Here is an 18,894-nt window from a genome sequence, read left to right as displayed (position 1 = left end):
ATAAAACTGCAACATGACCCTTGGTTCCAAATACCCATCTTTTGGAACACTATGTGATGTTTCCAAAGGTGGAAATGACAGGGTGGCAGGGAAAACTGACACCTGCAGTGACGTGGTGCAGAATAAAAGCTGACCTCTCTCGCAGAGTTTCAGCAATCTTTTGAAAAGCAAGTTTCCACATGGTGGATATATTTCTGTCCTCTGCAGTAGGAACAGAATTACGTGTAGAAAATTCAAGCAAAACACTCCAGGCTAACTGGAGGTTGTGGCCATGACCAAAATCACTCTGACATGGCAGTTTCCCTGTGTGATCTTGTTGCCAGTTGCATGCAAGTGACAAGTTATTTTTAGATCATTGCATAAACAGTAGTAACCATTTCCCTAGGATAGTTGTTCAAGTAGAATTCAGCTGAAAAAAAATAAAGAGGAAAATCTTCATGTGTGGATATGGTCTACACTATGTGAATGCCAGCTCCTACTGCCAGTGGCGTAAATTCACGGCAGTTTCATGACTTTAATATAATAAAATCAACATCTTACCCTTTCCTTCATAAAGTTTGACAGACTTCTATTTCAATGCAGAAAGTACAAAAGAGAAAGGCTTTTGGAGAATAAACAGCATAGAGGTTAATTTTTTTGTTGTTGTTACCAAAGAAAAGCCATTTATTTAGTAGTCTAGTTTATAAGGGAACTGATCAGCTGCAAATTAGGCTGATGTTAGAGGCCATTCACAGATTCAAGAATACTGTATGAAGGGTCAAAGAGGAAATTATCATGACCTAGTGCATACTAAACAGAAGATTGAGAGTTGTACCTTTCCCTCCCTTGGCTTGCTGTCTGGCAGTAGAAATTTTCCTTTTTTGACTGTGTTATTAATGCATGTTTTGAATTTTGGCACTACATCTTTTCCCCATTGCAAGGTCAGATATCTGCCCAATGCATATTCCAATGTACATGTTCATATACATGTACATGTTCATATACAGTTCTGAAATTTTTCTGTAAGACATGTTAAAAACTTGCATTATATGTAGTTCTTTAAGTGGATGTCATGTTCATGTCAAGTTTTAAAATTGGAACTGAACTTAAATATGAGGGCAATTTTTAAATCATTCTTAATTGCCTATTTCTTTTATTTAGATGACAAAGCTCCTGTGACTGATACCAACATTCCCTCTCACTTGGAACAGATGTTGGATATTCTAGTTCAAGAAGAAAATGAGAGGGAATCAGGTGAAACAGGACCATGTATGGAATATTTGCTACATCACAAGATTTTGGAAACGCTCTACACACTAGGAAAAGCTGATGTATGTATCTCTCAGCAGAACAGAATTACCTCTTGTGTGAGCTCCTAGTTGTGATAGAGACTGAACTTCTACAGTAGGTGGTAGTGTGGGACACTGAACTCTAGCTAAGCGCTGCTTGATTATATTACAAATATACCAATGAATATTACCAGCATATTACAAATAACAGCCTTTTACAGGTGTGAGCAGGGAGACAGCCCTGAGGGGCTGGCTGAGACAGAATCCTGAGACTCACCACTATCCTGACAGTGCAACTAGAAGCAGGAGAAACATTTTTCTTCAGTCTAGAGTTTTTCTGGCTACTACAAGACAGTATTATCCCTCTCTGTCCTTTGTTAAATGTTGGGGGATTCTTGGGTGAAATACAAATACAAATGTGTTAAATACAAATTTCTGATTAACTTTTCTGAGTGTGTTGAGCTATTACTCAGAAAGATTTTGATAGCAGAAAGCATTAATTTGGGTTGATCCCCAGACAGGTTTTATACTTTGGCAGCGTTGTCTGGTTCTCCATGTCTGCTTTGTGGCACACAGGAATTTACCTTCATGGTCTTGGTCCATCCTTGCTGCTGTCTTTCTTGGCAGACTTGTGAGCTAAAATGTGTGGGGTTGGGTGGATCATGGGGTGAATTAGCTTGGCAGCCCTTGTGGTAGAATGTTTTGTATCACAGTGCAAATGCAGTTAGGGAGGTATGGTTTATCCTTTTCCAAGGATAAATGGTGCTCTCCAGGGTTTCCTTCTCAGCCAGTCTTTTACACATTGTCATGAATTTTTAATCAATTTTACATAAACGGGCAGCACAGGACAGTGGCTGGCTGAGCCTGAGACCTTCCGTGCTCTAGAAGAGCCAGAGATCTGCAGTACCTGTTACTGTACCAGCTGTCCTACAGTCACGCTGAAATACCTGCTCCAGCTGGGCTTAAAAACAACAACACTGCTGTATTAAAGATACTTGCTCAGAAATAGAGCTTGTTCAGTAATCTCTAAATGTTGTCAGGAAACCAAGATGAAATGGTGACATATGTGAAGTGGGTAATTAGTAGTGTGTTTCTAAGAGTTGAAAGAAGTCATTCTGTACTCATACAAATATGTCTGTACAGGCAATTCTTGTACAGCTTGTCTTTACACTTTGCCACTTGTGAGTTGATACATCTGAAGTAAACACACAGTTCAGTTCTTGCAAGATGTTGCAAAGATCTGGTGCAAAATGAATACTTCCCTTTCACAGCAGTCAGTTAGACTTACTACATTACTGTGGATGTACCCTGATGGTACATGTCTTGCCATTCTATTCAAAGGATTGCTTGACAACTCAGCAGTCATTAGGGATTAAAAATCTAGAGATAATTACTTAGAAAGGAGAGCCAGGTTAGACTGTTGTCACCTCAGCTGCATTCAAACTTGCAGTGAAACAGATGAGGGAAATCATGTGAGTTAAAATTAACAGCATTTATTAACATGGTAGAACACATTAGTTTGGGGAAATTGAGCTAGAAACAAAGATACATAAAGGCCCACAAGCCATCAGATCTCCTGGAGATAGGAAAGTCCTTTCATGTGGTGCAGTGCATTAGGGACAGTAGGACAAGGGTCTGCATGCTCCACAGATATTTGTGATTTATATTCTGCTCAGGGAAAGCAACAGCTTTCTCTTGTCCTAGACCATCTGTGTGCTTTAGCTGCCTAAGGTTAATTGCTCATGACTTTAATAAACCTTCTGTAGGTATTAAGATTTTTGTAGTTTATCATTCTGTATTTGTATGTACTGACTCACTGAATTGCTGGATTTTGTGGCACACTACCTTAAAAGACATCTGACCTGAAGCAAATTAATTCCAAGTTAATTTCCCCTTATCACTGTAATGATACAGAATATTTTCTGGGAAGATTGGTAGAAGTTTGCCCTAGAGCAATTAATTGAAAGTATGAATAATTTGAAAGAGAAAACAGTAATGAGATGCAATATTTGTTATTGATCTCTGTTAATACTGATAAAAGTAATACGTTAACAGATGATGACTTTGTAAAAAGTACTTTTGGTTAAATTATTGCTGTTTAATTAGCCATTCCAAGTGAAAAATTTACATCTGTATTTTTCTCCACATTTATTGTGTTCTTGTTGTTGTTCATCTGATTTTTTCAGTGTCCCCCAGGAATGAAACAGCAAGTTCTGGCTTTTTATACAAAACTTCTTGGAAGAATACGGCAACCTCTTCTTCCCCACATAAACGTGCATAGGCCAGTGCAGGTACTGTTCAGATCTTAGTAAACTATATTTTTGCATGACAAGTTTATTTTATTCTGCTGTCTTTATTTCTTTAATAATCTTAATAAAGAATTATTTCTTTAATTTTTCCATTGTCAGATGAATTAAGGAAATTGCTTGGGTACCATATCAGGGTTTTTTTTAATGTGCTGATGTTTAGCACCTTGGACTGCCACTGCAATGCAGGTCATAAAGAAAACTTGTTCATAGCTGTCTAAATCCAGAGCAAGTGTTCCAGTCAATGCTCATACATAACTGTAGTGTGTATATAGAAAAATAATTCAGTCTATTATTCCTAAAAAAAGCAATAACTTTCTGTCTTAATTTTCTTTATGTGACAGAAGTTAATCAGGCTGTGTGGTGAGGTTCTGGCAACACCAACAGAAAATGAAGAAATTCAGTTTCTCTGTATTGTATGTGCAAAGCTGAAACAGGATCCTTACCTGGTCAACTTCTTCCTTGAGGTGAGTAAATCAATTCAGAATTTTACAGGTGTATTTACTGTGTCATATGCAAAATCAAGTGGAGAAGTGGTGCTGTCATATTGTGCTTCATAGCTTAGTTTACATTCCATCTGTTATTTTTTTATCCTGTGATATCAGAAATCTTGTTCGGAATTTTTTTGCTCCCAGAGACTTTATACATCTGATTTTCACAAGAATTTAATTCATGGCTTACAAATACACCTGCCCATGGTCCTTTTCTTTGGCAATGAAAGTGCCTTTAGAGTAGGGATATGAATTGCAGTATAGAACACTGTGTGAAGGAGACCTTGGCCTTCTTGTGTTGTTTTTGTCATCCCAACAAAGACCAAGGGACAGATTGTAGGGGGCACTGAAACCTTGCAAGCTGCTGAGTGTTCTGCAGGATTGGGCTCTTATTTGGTAGTGGCACATATGTTTGAGCTGCAGTGCCAGCTCACAGTCTACAATACTGCACCATCTTCTAAGACAGCCTGTAAGTATCTGTACTGCTTCCTTTAACATGTGGCGTTATGAAATCAGAGTGGGAGGATAAACAGTTTCTGGACTGACTTTCAGTTCCTATTTAGAAGGAGCATAAAAAAATTTGGTTTATAAAAGTCCATTTAGAAATGCCTTTTGCTCCCACTTAGCTGTTTCCTATGGTGACACAGTCTCTATTAAATACGTGATACTTTCCTGAAAAATATTCCTTCAGGACTATTTTACGAGCTTTCCACAAACAAGATCTCTGACAGAAGAGTCTGCTAAACTGCAAAAAGATGTTATTTTCCATTAAGTATGTGATTATCATTTTTATGTCAGTAGTAAGAATCCATCTTGAGTTTATTTTAATTTTAATTAAGTATTATCCTGATTGCCATTGTATCCAGTGTAGTTATACAAGCAGCAGAAATGGTATAAGGATTGAAAAGTTAATGTTTAAACATTAGAAGCACTCAGAAGCAAACTACTGCATATATTACATGCAAGATACGGTAGAATTCTAAACCAGGATTACTTTTAGTGTTATTTGTGTAAGTTGTATGGTCTAAGCCTCTTAAATAGTGCCCTTGTAATCAAACCTGAGAACCCTAGTCATAAGAACCACAAGTGTTTTGTCCTACTTTTATTAGTGTTCTTCCCCAAAATAGCATTTTAAGATTCCAATATTAAAAAACAGACATGAAGAAACAGATGATTCCAAATTTCAAAGACTCTAGTTTCTCTAGTTTCACAAAATGCTGGCTATGGAGTTCAGGCAAGCTGGCAAACATTCCCTGTAGCTTGTGTTACTTCACAGATTATTCTAGGTGTTGTAGCCTAAAACATTTGTCTTCACAACTTATGATGTTTTTTTCCAGATCAGTTATGTGGGGTGCAGAATTGTGCTTCATTAGAATAGGATATTCTGGTTGTTCACATTTGGCCTCTTAGAGGTGCTGTTGTGACTTGATCACTTTCAAATGCATGAAAGGGTAAATTTACAGAATTCTGTGTGGCATTTCTATCTCCAGTCTCCAACACTTATAAAGTGAAATGCAGATGGATCTCTCCAGAGAGTGTTAGTATCTGTTAGTTTTGCTTCCTTCTTTGACTGTTTCCAGTTGGTTTATACAGGATTTTTTGAACACAAAAAACTGGGTGTCTTCAAACTCACTTCCTTTGTATAATTCCATATCAAATAGTTTGTTGATAGAATGCTGGTTTATATTTTAAATTATATATATATAATATATATATATATATATATGAATATATTGGTTAATCAATATAGGTGAAGTCTTCAACTTACAAGATTTAATCAATAAGTACATGGCATAACTGTATTGCTTGGGCAATTTATGTCTGTTGTGGAAATAAGAACTGGAATAATTTCATTCTACTTTATTAAAACTTTAGGGTCCCTATACTAATTTTATTTTGTCTTTAATGTATCCCTTTATTTTTTAACTGAGTTTTCCTAGTTCTTGTGCAGAGAGAAAAAATATACATTGTAATGTTTATTTGCTCTGCCTCAGTTATATTTTAGGGTCAAGTTGCCTCATTGCATCTCATCCCATTTTAGGTGAGATACTCCTTGCAACTGATTGTTTCTGGCAAAGGGACACTTAACTCTCTGTGCTTCAACTTCAGCTCTTGAGACCTTGAAAATGTTCTAATATAGTAGCTAAATAGTTGTATCTTCATTTTATAAAATGAACAATAGTTTCACTATTCAATTCTGCTTTCAGTACTATGAATTGTCACCTTTTTTATTTCTCACCACAAATTAAGTAGAGATTTCCATCAGCTGTGATATCTCTTGATGTTTTCACAGAACTCTTTTTAAACCTATCAGAATTTAGACATGGCATCATTCACTGCAGATTTTAAAACCGATGTTTACTGATCACAAAAATACAAAAGTGTGGTTTTATATTATCTGCTCTTTCTTAATTCTGAATTCACGAGTACTTTGTTTAGAAAGCATTGAATATGTGTTTTATGTAACCTTTTCTATTAGGTCATTCAGGATCCTGTTTTGCACCTTTGCAGGAGGCAGGTGAGCAGCTGAGCTGCAGAATTGCATGATTAAAAATAGAAAGCTTCAATACACACAAAAGTTCTGCCTTTGTGTTGTTCAATGTACAAACTGCTTTGTGTCACCTGCCAATGTAAGAGTAATGAGCTATGGACACATTTCGAGGGGCATTCATACATTTATATATTTTAGTTCTGTCATCACTGCCTTGGCTAAATAAAAAATGGCCTTTCAAATGGCAGAAGAATCGAGACATGAAGTAATAAGCCACTATAAGATAAAGTAAGTATTTTACAGAACATTGCCCAGTTTTTGGAAAAAAAAAATCTTTTCCCTTTAACAACCCTGCCTGCGGCTTGAGTGTGCCAGCAACAGTGCAAAGTCCAGGACTGAAATGCTGTTCCAGCCTTTATGTGCAAGGGTCACTGTTGTGATTCAGATATTTCTGTGTATTGATGAGGAGGATGGGACGATACTGAAGGACTGCAGAAGCTCTGGTGATAGACAAACTTGGTTCAGACAGACAACTTTTTGTTGCTTTGCTAGCCTTGCGCTTTTCACACTGTCAAAAAAACCAAAACTGTATTGAAGCAGTAATTTTTCTACTGCATTCAAAGAGCATCCTTATTTTATAGCATGCAGTCTGCTGCTTTTACCACTGGTTTGCTTCTCCAGGGAATTGGTTCTGAGAGTGCATCACAATGCCCAGTGCAAATTCCCCACAATGAATGCACAGCACTCGAGCAAGTGTTCACAGCAGCTCTCCAGTTTTCTGCCTGACTGTCATGTACTCAGTCCCTGCTGGTTTGTCTGAACTAAAATCCATTAACCCCAAATGGTTAGTCTTTTAAATTATTAATGCTTGAGATATATTTGTAATAATTTTGGTGTTAGCATAGAGTAGGGAACCGTTTGGATTTATAATCTCAGTACAGTTCTCACTTGAAAGAAATGTCTTGTGCTGCATTCTAATTTATGATTCCAATAAAGTATTCTTCACCTGCGCTTATGCCAGAAGAACACTGAATTCTTGCCTTTCTGTGAGTTTCTTCATGGTATCTCAGAGCACAAATTTAAATGTCTTTTTATGTGCTGGAGACAGATTTATGGGAAGACAGATGGGTTGCCTTTTTACAGGCAAAGCAGAGATGGTTTGGAGCGTCCAAGAAGGTTCTCTGTGACCTTTTAGAGTATCCAGTGCCCAATGCTAACTTGTAATATTTTCTATCCATTCAATCCGCTCAATTTTTTCTTCTTGAGAAACAAAATTTCAGAGTACTCTGCTGTCAGAAAAGGTGTTTCTTTCCCTTTCCTGTTGAAGGTAAAATCTCAAGAAATTTAGAATTATTTTACTTGTGTGATTCCAACTGGAAATAGTGTTTCAGACATTAGATAAATGTGAGGCCTTGACACAGAAAGAAATGTTTTACAATGTGCTAAGTTCTAAAGGTGCCACCCTTTAAATAAATTTAAAACCTCTATCAAATTGTGGGCAAATCAAGCGAATATGTGCCTTCAGTAGTGAAAGAAAAAGCTGCCATCCTTTTGTAAATGGCATATTCAGCCTTGAAGCAAAATGTATAGGGCTTAAGAAAAATTTAAGCAGATTTAAAAGTGTCCTAGGTTTATAAAACACCCACGCTCCCACAGCCCTTTACGTTTTACATGGTTACTGTATCCAGCCTTGACTACTTCAAATGTTGATGTTAAAAAAATTGCTTTTAGTAAACTCCTGCTTCAGGATGAACAGTAATTTCAGCTGTGTAATTCCAAAAAATGCTTTGCAGAGTAAATTGAAAGCAATGGCTCTTCAAGGATCAGCAAGTGTAATCACTGAAGACATGATAAAAGACCAAGAGTCCGTGACAACAGACACGGGGCAGCCTGGGCAGCCTGAGGAGACGCCTGCTGCTGCCGGAGCCGAGCACATGGAGAAGGAAGATGAGCTCCCACAACCAGCAGATGAGCTCTCTTTCAGTCTGGATGAACTCAATGTCACATCACCACCTGAGTCCTCCACTGCTTGTCCAAATCAAGACTATAATTTAGTGAATTCTCTACTAAACCTCACTAAAAGTCCTGTGAGTTGGTTTGGTTGGGTTTTTTTTTTGTTGTTTGTTTTTTGGGTTTTTTTCCACTCTGTGATAAAATGAAATAGATGCTGTGTGAAGTGGGCAGAGGGAATGAATAAACACACTGTATTTTAGCTATATAAGGTGAAATGAGGGTTTTTGCAGGCACTTTTTTAAATTGGTGGTTTTCTTTGCAAATTCAGATTAAAGTAAAAATACTATTTTAGAAAATTAATACTAAGCTTGTTGATGGTAATATAAGTGGGTTTTTTACAAAACTTGTGTAGAGTGCTGTATGTTTAACAGAAAAGCTACACAGGATAATCAGAAAATTAAATATATCACAAGACAATGTTTTTAAAACCAAACCCACTCACTTTGTAATGTCACTGAGCTATCTCTAGGAGTGGGTTTGCTTTTTAAAAAGCCTGCTGTATGTCTTACCTTGCTCAATCCTGAAATTAAGACTTAGATTCTTTCAGAAGTTTTAGAAGAAGTTTGAGTAAGCCTGTAATTGCTGCAGTCGTACTGAGAGCAGAAAACCAAGTCTACCACTGTATCTCATTATTGCTAAGTTGAGGAGTTTACAGGATTTGGTATCTTGGTCTCAAGCTGACCTGCAGCTCTAGTTCTGTCAGCTGGAAGGCTGCAGCTGGCATTCTTGTATTTCACTCAAAATCAGGTGAGATTCTTTATTTGGTAGCATACAAATTCACTAGAATTAATGACTGAAAAGACAACAAAAATAAATGCATCAGACACTGTGGGGGAATTGGGAGGGTTTTTTTTGGGAGGTGTTTGCTTCTTGATTTCCAGTGACCTTCATTCTCCCTCTGATTAATTCTTCCATGCCCTTCTGCCAGGACGGCCGGATAGCAGTGAAGGCCTGTGAAGGTCTCATGCTTTTGGTGAGTTTGCCAGAACCAGCAGCTGCCAAGTGCCTGACTCAAAGCACTTGTTTATGTGAATTGTTGACAGACAGGCTGGCCACCCTCTACAAAGCCTTGCCTCAGTCACTGGATCCCTTAGACATTGAAACAGTGGAGGCAATTAACTGGGGGTAAGAATTTTATTTTTGTATTTAATACTCAAAGTGACTTTACACCCCTCCCTGAAACTAATTTGATAGGCAGATAATGTGTATAAAATATTCCCCCCCACACACAGGCTAAAACCTCAAGGGCAGAGCTAAGATGGAATTGCAGCACAGTGGTGCACTTTGGGTGTCCACTGTACCTGTGATTACTGACATGGGGCCAGGTCTGCCTGCCAGTCCCTGGCAGAGATTCCTCAGGGGGCAAGTTTTTCCACTGGATTACATCAGCAATTTATAGTGGTGTCACTGTAGAATCAGTGGATATGGATTATATTCTCATGCAGATGTCAAGGATTTAGAAAGCATAAACTTCTCTCTGTACACAGTGAGCATTGGAAGCTGCTGGAAGGGGCAGAAGGCTCTATTTGTTAACAGGCTGTTGTTGCAAAATTTTTGCAACAAAAAAGAAGAAGGAAAGTTACATAAGGCATCGGCATGAAGCAAAAGATACATGCCTGTTATCCTAACTGCTTGTAATTTAGATTCTTTAAACATTTCTCTTCCCCACTCTGCCTTCATTATTATGAATTGCCCCTGATCTATTAGTACTGAAACAAAAGTAGGTGTTTGCAAAATACCTGGCAAAATTTCTAGTGATTGGAGTTGAAAATTAGAAGGGGAAGACCCACGACTTTTAATTGTGGGATAAATAAACAGTGGAGTTTTTTACCAAAGAAAGTGGTGTATTTGTTATCCCTTAGAGCCCTTAAATTGAGATAGATGTTTCTTTCTGAAAGATACAGTCTAGTTCAGGTATATACTGTGTGGTTTTGCCTGAGGTCGCTTACAGAGTAGAGAAGAACAATTGCCTTCATTTTATGGTTCTGTGACTACAAGAGTTACTGATTCATTTTCTGTGGTCTGTGTTTCTTGGGAGAACAGACTTGGTGATCAGTTTTCCCTTCTGACTCCAGAAGCACTTAACCAGAGTTCCTGTGCTGTACGTTCTGTATATCCTTTAGCATGCACTGAATACATGTGTTGTGATGGCACTGCCAGATCCATAGAGACAGGCAGAAAAGCTTTTTTAATGTTCCCTTCATTACAAATAGGTCATTAATTATTCTGTTAGGTTCAATAAGAATGGAGTCCAAGATTCTTCAATTACTTGTAGACTAAACAAGTATTTTTTCTCTGTGTTCTCTAGCTTGGATTCCTATAGCCACAAAGAAGATGCATCTGCTTTTCCAGGAAAAAGAGCATTGATTTCATTTCTTTCTTGGTTTGACTACTGTGATCAACTCATCAAAGAAGCACAAAAGGTTTGAAATGTGCTCAGATGGTACAAATATATTCAGAAAATAAGTAGTTGCTGTTGTTTCCTAGTTTCTGAGTTTGAGACACACCATTTTGTACTTTTGTTTCAGACAACTGCTGTTGCTATGGCAAAAGCTGTGCGGGAACGATTCTTCATTGATGTTATGGAACCTCAGCTGATGCAAACGTGAGTAGCATCCTGCAAGACACAGCAAAGCAGAATCTGAATCAAGCTGATTTTTTTGGGGTGGAAATCCACTCCACATCTGATATAAAAATGTTTCATTCAGTTCAGAGATTGGAATCCTCACATCAACTGCACTATTGCACCGCATTGTTCGTCAGGTGACTTCGGATGTCCTGCTGCAGGAACTGGTGTATTTTATACTTGGAGAGCACAGAGAGCCAGAAACTCTGACAGACATCAACAGGCATCCATTGCGACACAGGCTGATCGAGCACTGTGATCACATTTCTGATGAGGTGAGGGGTGATGTGACACAGGAATGTCTGCTGGCCAGTTCTGGAGTGGAGAGTCTGTAAAGATGCTGTTGTGAGGACTTTCATATTTGAGTTAAGTAATGTTTTTTGCCAAGAAAGAATTCTAGCTCCCAGCCCTACAAATTCCCTTTAAAATATGAGGTCAAGCTGTTTTCTCCACCTAAAATGTTTTTTTTTTTATTTTTTGCTAAAGATTTGATAGATTTGTGTGCCCACTATGCATATCCAGTTAGACATGCACGTCTGTAAGAGAGTGAACTGAGTTTTTGTTACTGCATTTTAATTTGTCACTTTTATTTTCCATGTTGTGTCAATTCTGTCTCACTATCATATAAGACACATATAAAAACTTGGGGTTTATATAAACTAGGTGTGGTTGCAGAATATATGCAATTCCAGTTAAAAGATGATGTGATAACTTTAAGCTCTTTACATACAGTAAGCATCATTAAAATAATTCAGTAAAATCCCTCCTCAGAAGCTACTTGTATTCATTTTTTCCATGAAACAACCTCAGCCCTCTGCTTCATCAAAAAAAAAACCTTGCCTGAAATACAAATCCCTACTTTCCTATATCCATTTTTTCAGTATGCCTACCTGCTCACCCTGTCAGAATGAATTATCTCTGTAAATTAGTTATCTTTGCAAAGCTAAGCACTCTCAAGCAGTCTTGAAAAATTATCTTTGTATTGCTTAAAGTCAGTGTTCCTTTAAAAGCCTGCATAATGTCTCCATTTAAAAATCTTAGCCTATAGATCTAGTCATAATATCTCAGTATTATTTTCTTTTATTCTGGGTATTTATTGCTAACTTTTAAGTCCTGTTGTGGGTCTCATTTGCACAGTGATAACCATCCTCCAGCATGGATCTGACTGTAGAACAGAAAGTTAAATTTTGAGTTCTCTATAGGTTTTTTGTATTGTTATTTTGACATATTTCAGAATCGTTTTTTTAACAGAAAAACAAAAAATGTATTCCCATATTGATTTTCATATGTATGTGAACTCTTCATCTGTGTTTATATCATATGTAGCATCATAATTTCCTATTTTTTCTTATGATTTTTGTTTCCTTCCATAATGTCTATATGCGATTGCAATGTTCTAGGCTGGACAAAGTGGATAAAAGGCAAAAAGCACAGAGCTGCAGTGCATCAGTTTATTGAGTTTTTACTCTATCTGTTGCAGATCAGCATAATGACTTTACGAATGTTTGAACACCTTTTGCAAAAACCCAACGAGCACATTCTTTATAATTTGGTTTTGAGAAATTTGGAAGAAAGAAACTACATGGAATACAAGCCTCCCTGTCAAGAAGATAAAGATGTGGTAGAGAATGGACAGATTGCTGGAGCAGTGTAAGTTTCATTTATATGAGAAGTTTTCACAACAAGTAACTTGGATCATTATTTTTAGAACAAAACGAGGTTTTTTTTCCACTAATTGAAAGAAAAGTGAGCCTGGAGAGCACTTGAGTGCCCTATGTATTAATCCATATCCATAAACTGATGCAGAAATTCCTACATCAGCAACTTATGGAAACTCTTAGAACAGGAACAGAAAATTTAAAATTACCACAAGCCTCTTTGCAGGACAATAGACACTCAGAGGTCTTTGTGTCTCAATTTATTTATGCATCTACCAAGCTTAAATCTGTGCATATTTTACTGCAATCAGTGAGAATATTCTTGCAATCAATAACTTCAGTGTCTTGCTTACATTTGTGTTCCTAGTCGTTTTTGATGGAAGAACATTTCCGAGGCACAACATAAAATAAATAAATAAAATATTGCGGCACTACACAAAATATATATGCTAGGTAACTCTCATAACTCAATATTTTAGCAAAGGAGAGGTAAGGCCTGTCCACACAAACCATTTTAGTCATTTAGAATAATTTAAATATGTCCTGGAGTAGAAGTTGCTCATGTGAAAAATGTGGCTAAGAAATTTTAAGTGACTTGATGCAGTAATTTTGTACAAGTCAAAGATGTCTCATCTGTTGTTCAGATTGTTGGGTATTTGCAAAGGTTGGTATTTCTGTATATTAATTAGGTAATACAATGTGGATATTGTTACGTTCTAAAAAACATCCTCGTTCAGAGAAGATAAACAGCCTGCCTTGTGACCCAGAGATTTTCCTGCCTTCCATGACATTCTGTGGATGATTGTTTTTGTCTAATGTAATTTCACAGAGATCTGGAGGAAGATCCATTATTTACTGATCTGTCTCCAGATAACACACTGTCAGCTCAGGAGTGGCTCAGTGCTTCTCCACCTGTCAGCCCAGAACATCCAAAAAATGATGGGAAGACTGAAGTTCATAAAATTGTAAATAGGTGAGTTGAAACAAAGACTTGAGGAAATGTCTGAATGTGTGGGTGTCTGCACACACTGTGCAAATTAAATGTGTACTCTGTAATGGATGTTATTCTGTGCCAGATGGGAAAATGACTCCACAGAAGGAAATTATGTGGCATTTTATCAGAAAACTACTTCTGAAAGATTAGAGCTTGTATGAATTCAACATAAATGAGAAAAACAGAAGAATTTCACAGCTAATGGTTGAAAACTCAGAATTCACGATGAAAGCCTTGTTAATTATAAAAGTTGCTTTTTGCAGAAATATTTGCTGTACTTAAAATGCTGCTGTAGGACTTGACCTTTCTGGACAAGTCTGGGGAGTCTTGACATAAACCTTTCAGGGAAAAAAACCCCTCAAACTTACTTAAAGCTTCAGAGTTTCTTAAAACACATACATAAAAGGAAATAATTGCCATAATAATTGCTAGAGATAACCTTCTGTTCCCTGAAAGTCAGGAGCACTTGTGTCACCTGTGACATACTTCAGTTCCTGTTAGACTCACTGCAAATTGGATATCACAAAGAGGACAAGCTCTGCTCTAAGCAACTTAGTGATGGTAATTCTCTTAGGAACTAATATTAGGACAAGGGCAGTTTGCTCTGTCAGTACTTGGTAGCAAAGCAGCACTGGTGTGTCATTGCTGACCTATCTGCCTGGCCAGAAATAATCAAAGGTGTTAGCCAAAGGAAGCAATCAGCCCAGGGACAGCCAGAGCAGAGTGACATCATCACTTCTTGCCCTCTTTCCCCCAGTATCACTATTTATAGTTTATGGTGGTCATGGTTTGGAGCAAAGACACAAAGAACACTCTCCTAAATTCAACTCATGTAGCCTTCATCAGGGAATAGAAATGTTTCCTGATTTGCAGTGTTCTGCAAATCTGTAATTTTTGAGATAAGATGAACTCCACATGAAAAGTCAGCTACTATATATTTCTGCTTATAAATTCTGCAGGAGTGTCCAGCAGTTCTTGGGGTATGGTGAAGGCTGAAATTTGGAATCAGGATCCAAAGACTGGGTTTTATTCTGCTGTCCAGAAATTTTAATGGGTTGAATTTTTTTTTTAAAGTTACTAAGATTATTCAGAATTTCCTTATGCAGTTTAGGTCAGGTATCAGTGAAGTAATAAGGACAGAGTATTTGACTACACACTTGGCAAAGGCAATTATAGTTGTAACAGGGACATTTATATGCAAATACTCCTTAGATTTTTTTTGATTTTTTTTTTGCCACAGCAAGCTGGTAAATAAAACTACCTATGAAGTAGGTTAAGAAGAATTTTAAGTGTAATTCTTCTTCTCTTTTGGCTCATTTATTCCCCAGTATATTTCGTTTTAGCTGTAGTAAGGTGGAGTCTGACCCTTAGCGAATACTTGACCTATTTAATCTCCATTCTGTCTGCTGATTCTCAGAAAATGCTTCCACTGCATTTGGATGTGGAAGAGGATGACTTTACCTCTAGTGCCAGATACAAAAGTTCTCAAGTATATACCTTATTATTACAAACAATAGTTGGAATAGATAGGCTTAAACAGATGTTGTATTCTCTGTTCTTCACATAAAGTTATGGTAGAGTCTGTGGATTAATTGGCCAGACAGTTCAGCGCTGTGTGCACACTGGTACAGATGATGAGAAAGTATTGATCTGCTGCTCTGTGGAATATAGTCATCAATGTACTTTTTTTTCTCTTCAGTTTTCTTTGTCTTGTACCTGATGAAGCAAAGTCATCATACCATGTGGAGGGTACGGGTTATGATACTTACCTCAGAGATGCCCACAGACAAGTAAGTCAGTGAACTCTTCCTTAGTCCTTGAGAATTTGAAATGCTGGTGAGAATATACAAATGGTTCTGTAAATAGTCCTATTAAATGCATCTTTTGGTAATGGAAGATGAGAAAATTCAATTTTCATTTTTAATGAAAACTTACCTTTAGAGATCTTTCGATGATGAATTCACCTTGTATTGCACTAGTGGGAATAATGGATGACATCGAATGCATTAATATTCATATAACAAATACAGTGAGAGAAAACCTGAACCACAGATAGATTCTTAATTTGGTTCTGCATTTATCTGCATTCTCTTGGAGAATTGACTGCCAAGCTGTTTGAAAGAACTAAAGAGAAATTAAAATGCTGCATAGGAGTTATGCAATCTGGGACTTTGCAAATAAAGGCTCATCACAGGGAATGCACAGCCTAAGGCATTCAGATTTAAAGTTGGGAGGCTGGGTAGGCAGGGAAAGCTTTATGATTTACTCTTCAGAAATAAATGCAGGTTTTGCTTTTACAAACATAAAGTTTCCTAGGTAAGAGGACAGTCACTTTTGCTTGCAGCTTTCTTACTGAAATCCTGTGAATCTTCTAGAATAGAAAAATTTATGCAAAGAAGCAGAGTAACTGAGAGCTATATTTAGTATGAAATTCAAAAATTCCATAACCTTGGAATTACGTTATCAGCTGCTAAAGATGGGAAGTTTGGATTTCTGTATTTATAGTGCTTCATCTGTAGTCTCTCCTGAAAAAGAAAGGGAATAGAAAATAGAGAATAAGGAAACAAAGGCTGATAGAAAATTCCCCTACATTCTATTCTTGGATGCCAGAAACCACTTATCATCTTCGTCTTTCTTTCATGCCTTGGGAAAAAGTGTACTGGGAGTTATTAGAGAGTAGAATTGGTTTCTGTCACTTCCTGACGATGATATGGCTACTGTTAAAATATTTTCCCCCTAAGAGTAGCCCTGCCTGTTGCTGTTATTACATCCAAATAGCTGTTCTGCTTCCTTATTGCTATTTCTGGAAGCTTGCTCAAGTAGGTAAGCTACAATCAATGCAGAATTTTTGAGCCTGTTTTCTGACTCTTTTGCTTCTTTTTCTTCCTGTGTTCCTTATTTTCTCTGCTTCAACTTGTGCTCCTTTTAAGGTGTAATTCCTTGCAAGTGAGGCATCAGGCAGCACACAGCAACTATGAGGCAAGGTAGAGAAAGACTGCCAGGGGTGTTAGGAAACAAAGAAAGGGAAGAGGAAGCCCTGAAATACTTCTAGTTTGTATGTTCTGCATGTAGACATGCATTTCCCGTCCTGGGAATTAGGGAGCAGGATGGTTTGGATAGCAAGATCAGCTATGCATAATGCAGTGGAAGTGTGGTAATTTACTCTCAAGAAGATGTTCAAAAATGCAATTCCTGCCTCAGAAGAACCCTGATTAGGCTGTGTATTGTTGGTGTCACACTGTGTTTTGGCCCCAGTTACTTTTTGGGAGCTCTGTTCTCCACTCGCTGTTTCTCAAACTATCCTACCTAGTAGCAGGAATATCCCCAGGAAAATGAAGTGCCTGCTGATAGTGCTTTTACTGATGGTGTTTACTTCAGAATGATTGATCTTTTTGAGCTTAGATTTATCATTTAGCTACAGATTATAGTTTTGAGGTGTATGGACTATTGAAGGAAATCAAATGGTTTCTATGGAGATTTAAGTCTGTTTTCCTCACTACTTTTTTATAGTTCCGGGATTATTGTGTCATTTGCTTACGGTGGGAGTGGCCTGGATCTCCCAAATCTTTGGAAAAGTGCAATTTAGAAGCATCATTTTTTGAAGGACACTTCTTGAAAGTCCTCTTTGAAAGAATGGGCAGGATTCTTGATCAGGTAAGAGAAAACAAGTTAAGAATTCCATTTCTGATACTTTCATCACTTCTAAAGAGCTGATCTTCCATCAGGTCCTGTGGATTCCCATTACTCCCTATTATAGTGTTATATTATTGTGTAATGTTCATAAGCAGGACTAGAGCCATTTGCACATACTAATGCCCAGGGAACATGCACAGGAGGCCAGGAGTAGCCACTAGGTCAGCTCTGTGGCACTCAGGAATCTGTGATGTCAGAAAGTATTACAGAGGTGTTAGCTTTCACTAACCTCATTTCTGACAGAAGACAGCTCAAGCACACAAGTGAAGTAACTTGTTTCAAATGCCTCATGACTAGACTGGTACTAGACACTACATTCTTCCTCCTGCTGGTATTACAAATTTCTGTAGAACTGACTGTACCCTAAGAATTTTTTTTTAATTTCCTGAACTTCAAAATCTGCTGGGTTTAATCTTTTTAGCTACAGGGAATTTTTTTAGGATTTATCTGATATGGGGCCATTTTACTGAGTCTGCTGACACATGGACAGAAATAAAAGCTCTGTGTGAAGAAGCAGCTTTCTTTAATGCTCTCAATTAGTTGGAATCACAACAGCAATCTGTCAGAACAATGCAGCACGTGTTAGTCCTTTGTTTCCTTGTCCTCTTGTGAACACCAGATAATGCTCATGCCTTCAAAGCTTCCTAATGAATTGGCTGACTCAAACAGCTCTAAAGACCTTCTCCTACAGTTCAGCTAGGTAGGCAGCGAATAGATTTATGGAAGGAATTTTTGTCTCTCTCTGCAGAGTAGCTCTGCTATAATAACTCAAAATGTAGTGATCTCTTTTACCTGTAACATCTGTGGTCCAGGGGCTGAAAGCTTCATTTGTTAGGAGATTGGGATGAATCTATTGCTGGAGTGCCAAGTACAGAAATAACTGCCACTGACTGGAAGACATAAGTGCTTTCATTTCAAAAGATTTATGAGGCAACTTTGCAATGCAACAGTGTGTGTGGTAACAAATTCAAGAATAAGATACCTAAATATTACTTATGTGGACACATGTAGTCAGTGGAAATTTTGTCAACGCAGCCCTAGTAGTCCCTGGGTCGCTTAGGCTGAAAGACAAGTAGGTATCTCTTTGAGGGCAAAGTGAATCACCAGCTCAGCTTCCTCGGCTCTGTGGACTGAAAGCTCCATTCAGGTGCCTGAACTCGGGTATCTGTTGCCATTTTTGTGTTGTCTAGGATATTCCAGAAGTTTGTGGTTCCAACACAGATCTTGCAGGATCCACCCTGTGTGGAACCATCAAGAGACCAGCAGATACTTTGGGAGAATCTGAGGTGGCAGGAGATGTTTGTGTGTGGGCAGGTGTATCACTGTTGACTCAGCTAATGAGAGCTTAGACATG

The 18,894-nt window shown here is 37.7% G+C and overlaps 1 protein-coding gene across 4 annotated transcripts in view; it reads left to right on the top strand.

Annotated features, from left to right (window-relative positions):
• The window catches only part of FHIP2A (FHF complex subunit HOOK interacting protein 2A), a 34,102-nt gene that overhangs the window by 8,941 nt on the left and 6,267 nt on the right, over positions 1–18,894 (top strand). For 2 of the 4 annotated variants that reach the window (XM_086899314.1, XM_023929919.2), the window contains exons 3-15: positions 1,141–1,310; positions 3,455–3,559; positions 3,919–4,041; positions 6,545–6,583; positions 8,350–8,643; positions 9,498–9,694; positions 10,878–10,992; positions 11,098–11,174; positions 11,278–11,470; positions 12,676–12,845; positions 13,683–13,826; positions 15,547–15,637; positions 17,358–17,501. In XM_086899314.1, the coding sequence (XP_086755440.1) occupies positions 1,141–1,310; positions 3,455–3,559; positions 3,919–4,041; positions 6,545–6,583; positions 8,350–8,643; positions 9,498–9,694; positions 10,878–10,992; positions 11,098–11,174; positions 11,278–11,470; positions 12,676–12,845; positions 13,683–13,826; positions 15,547–15,637; positions 17,358–17,501 (1,862 nt within the window). The remainder of the gene's footprint in view (positions 1–1,140; positions 1,311–3,454; positions 3,560–3,918; positions 4,042–6,544; positions 6,584–8,349; positions 8,644–9,497; positions 9,695–10,877; positions 10,993–11,097; positions 11,175–11,277; positions 11,471–12,675; positions 12,846–13,682; positions 13,827–15,546; positions 15,638–17,357; positions 17,502–18,894) is intronic. The other 2 variants (XM_086899315.1, XM_023929920.2) reach the window with 1 other exon arrangement.

Source organism: Cyanistes caeruleus, chromosome 8 (genome assembly GCF_971803275.1).
Source record: "Cyanistes caeruleus chromosome 8, bCyaCae1.hap1.1, whole genome shotgun sequence".
NCBI lineage: Eukaryota > Metazoa > Chordata > Aves > Passeriformes > Paridae > Cyanistes > Cyanistes caeruleus.
The sequence above is the reverse complement of the archived record's forward strand: the minus strand, read 5'-3'. Positions and strand labels throughout refer to the sequence as shown.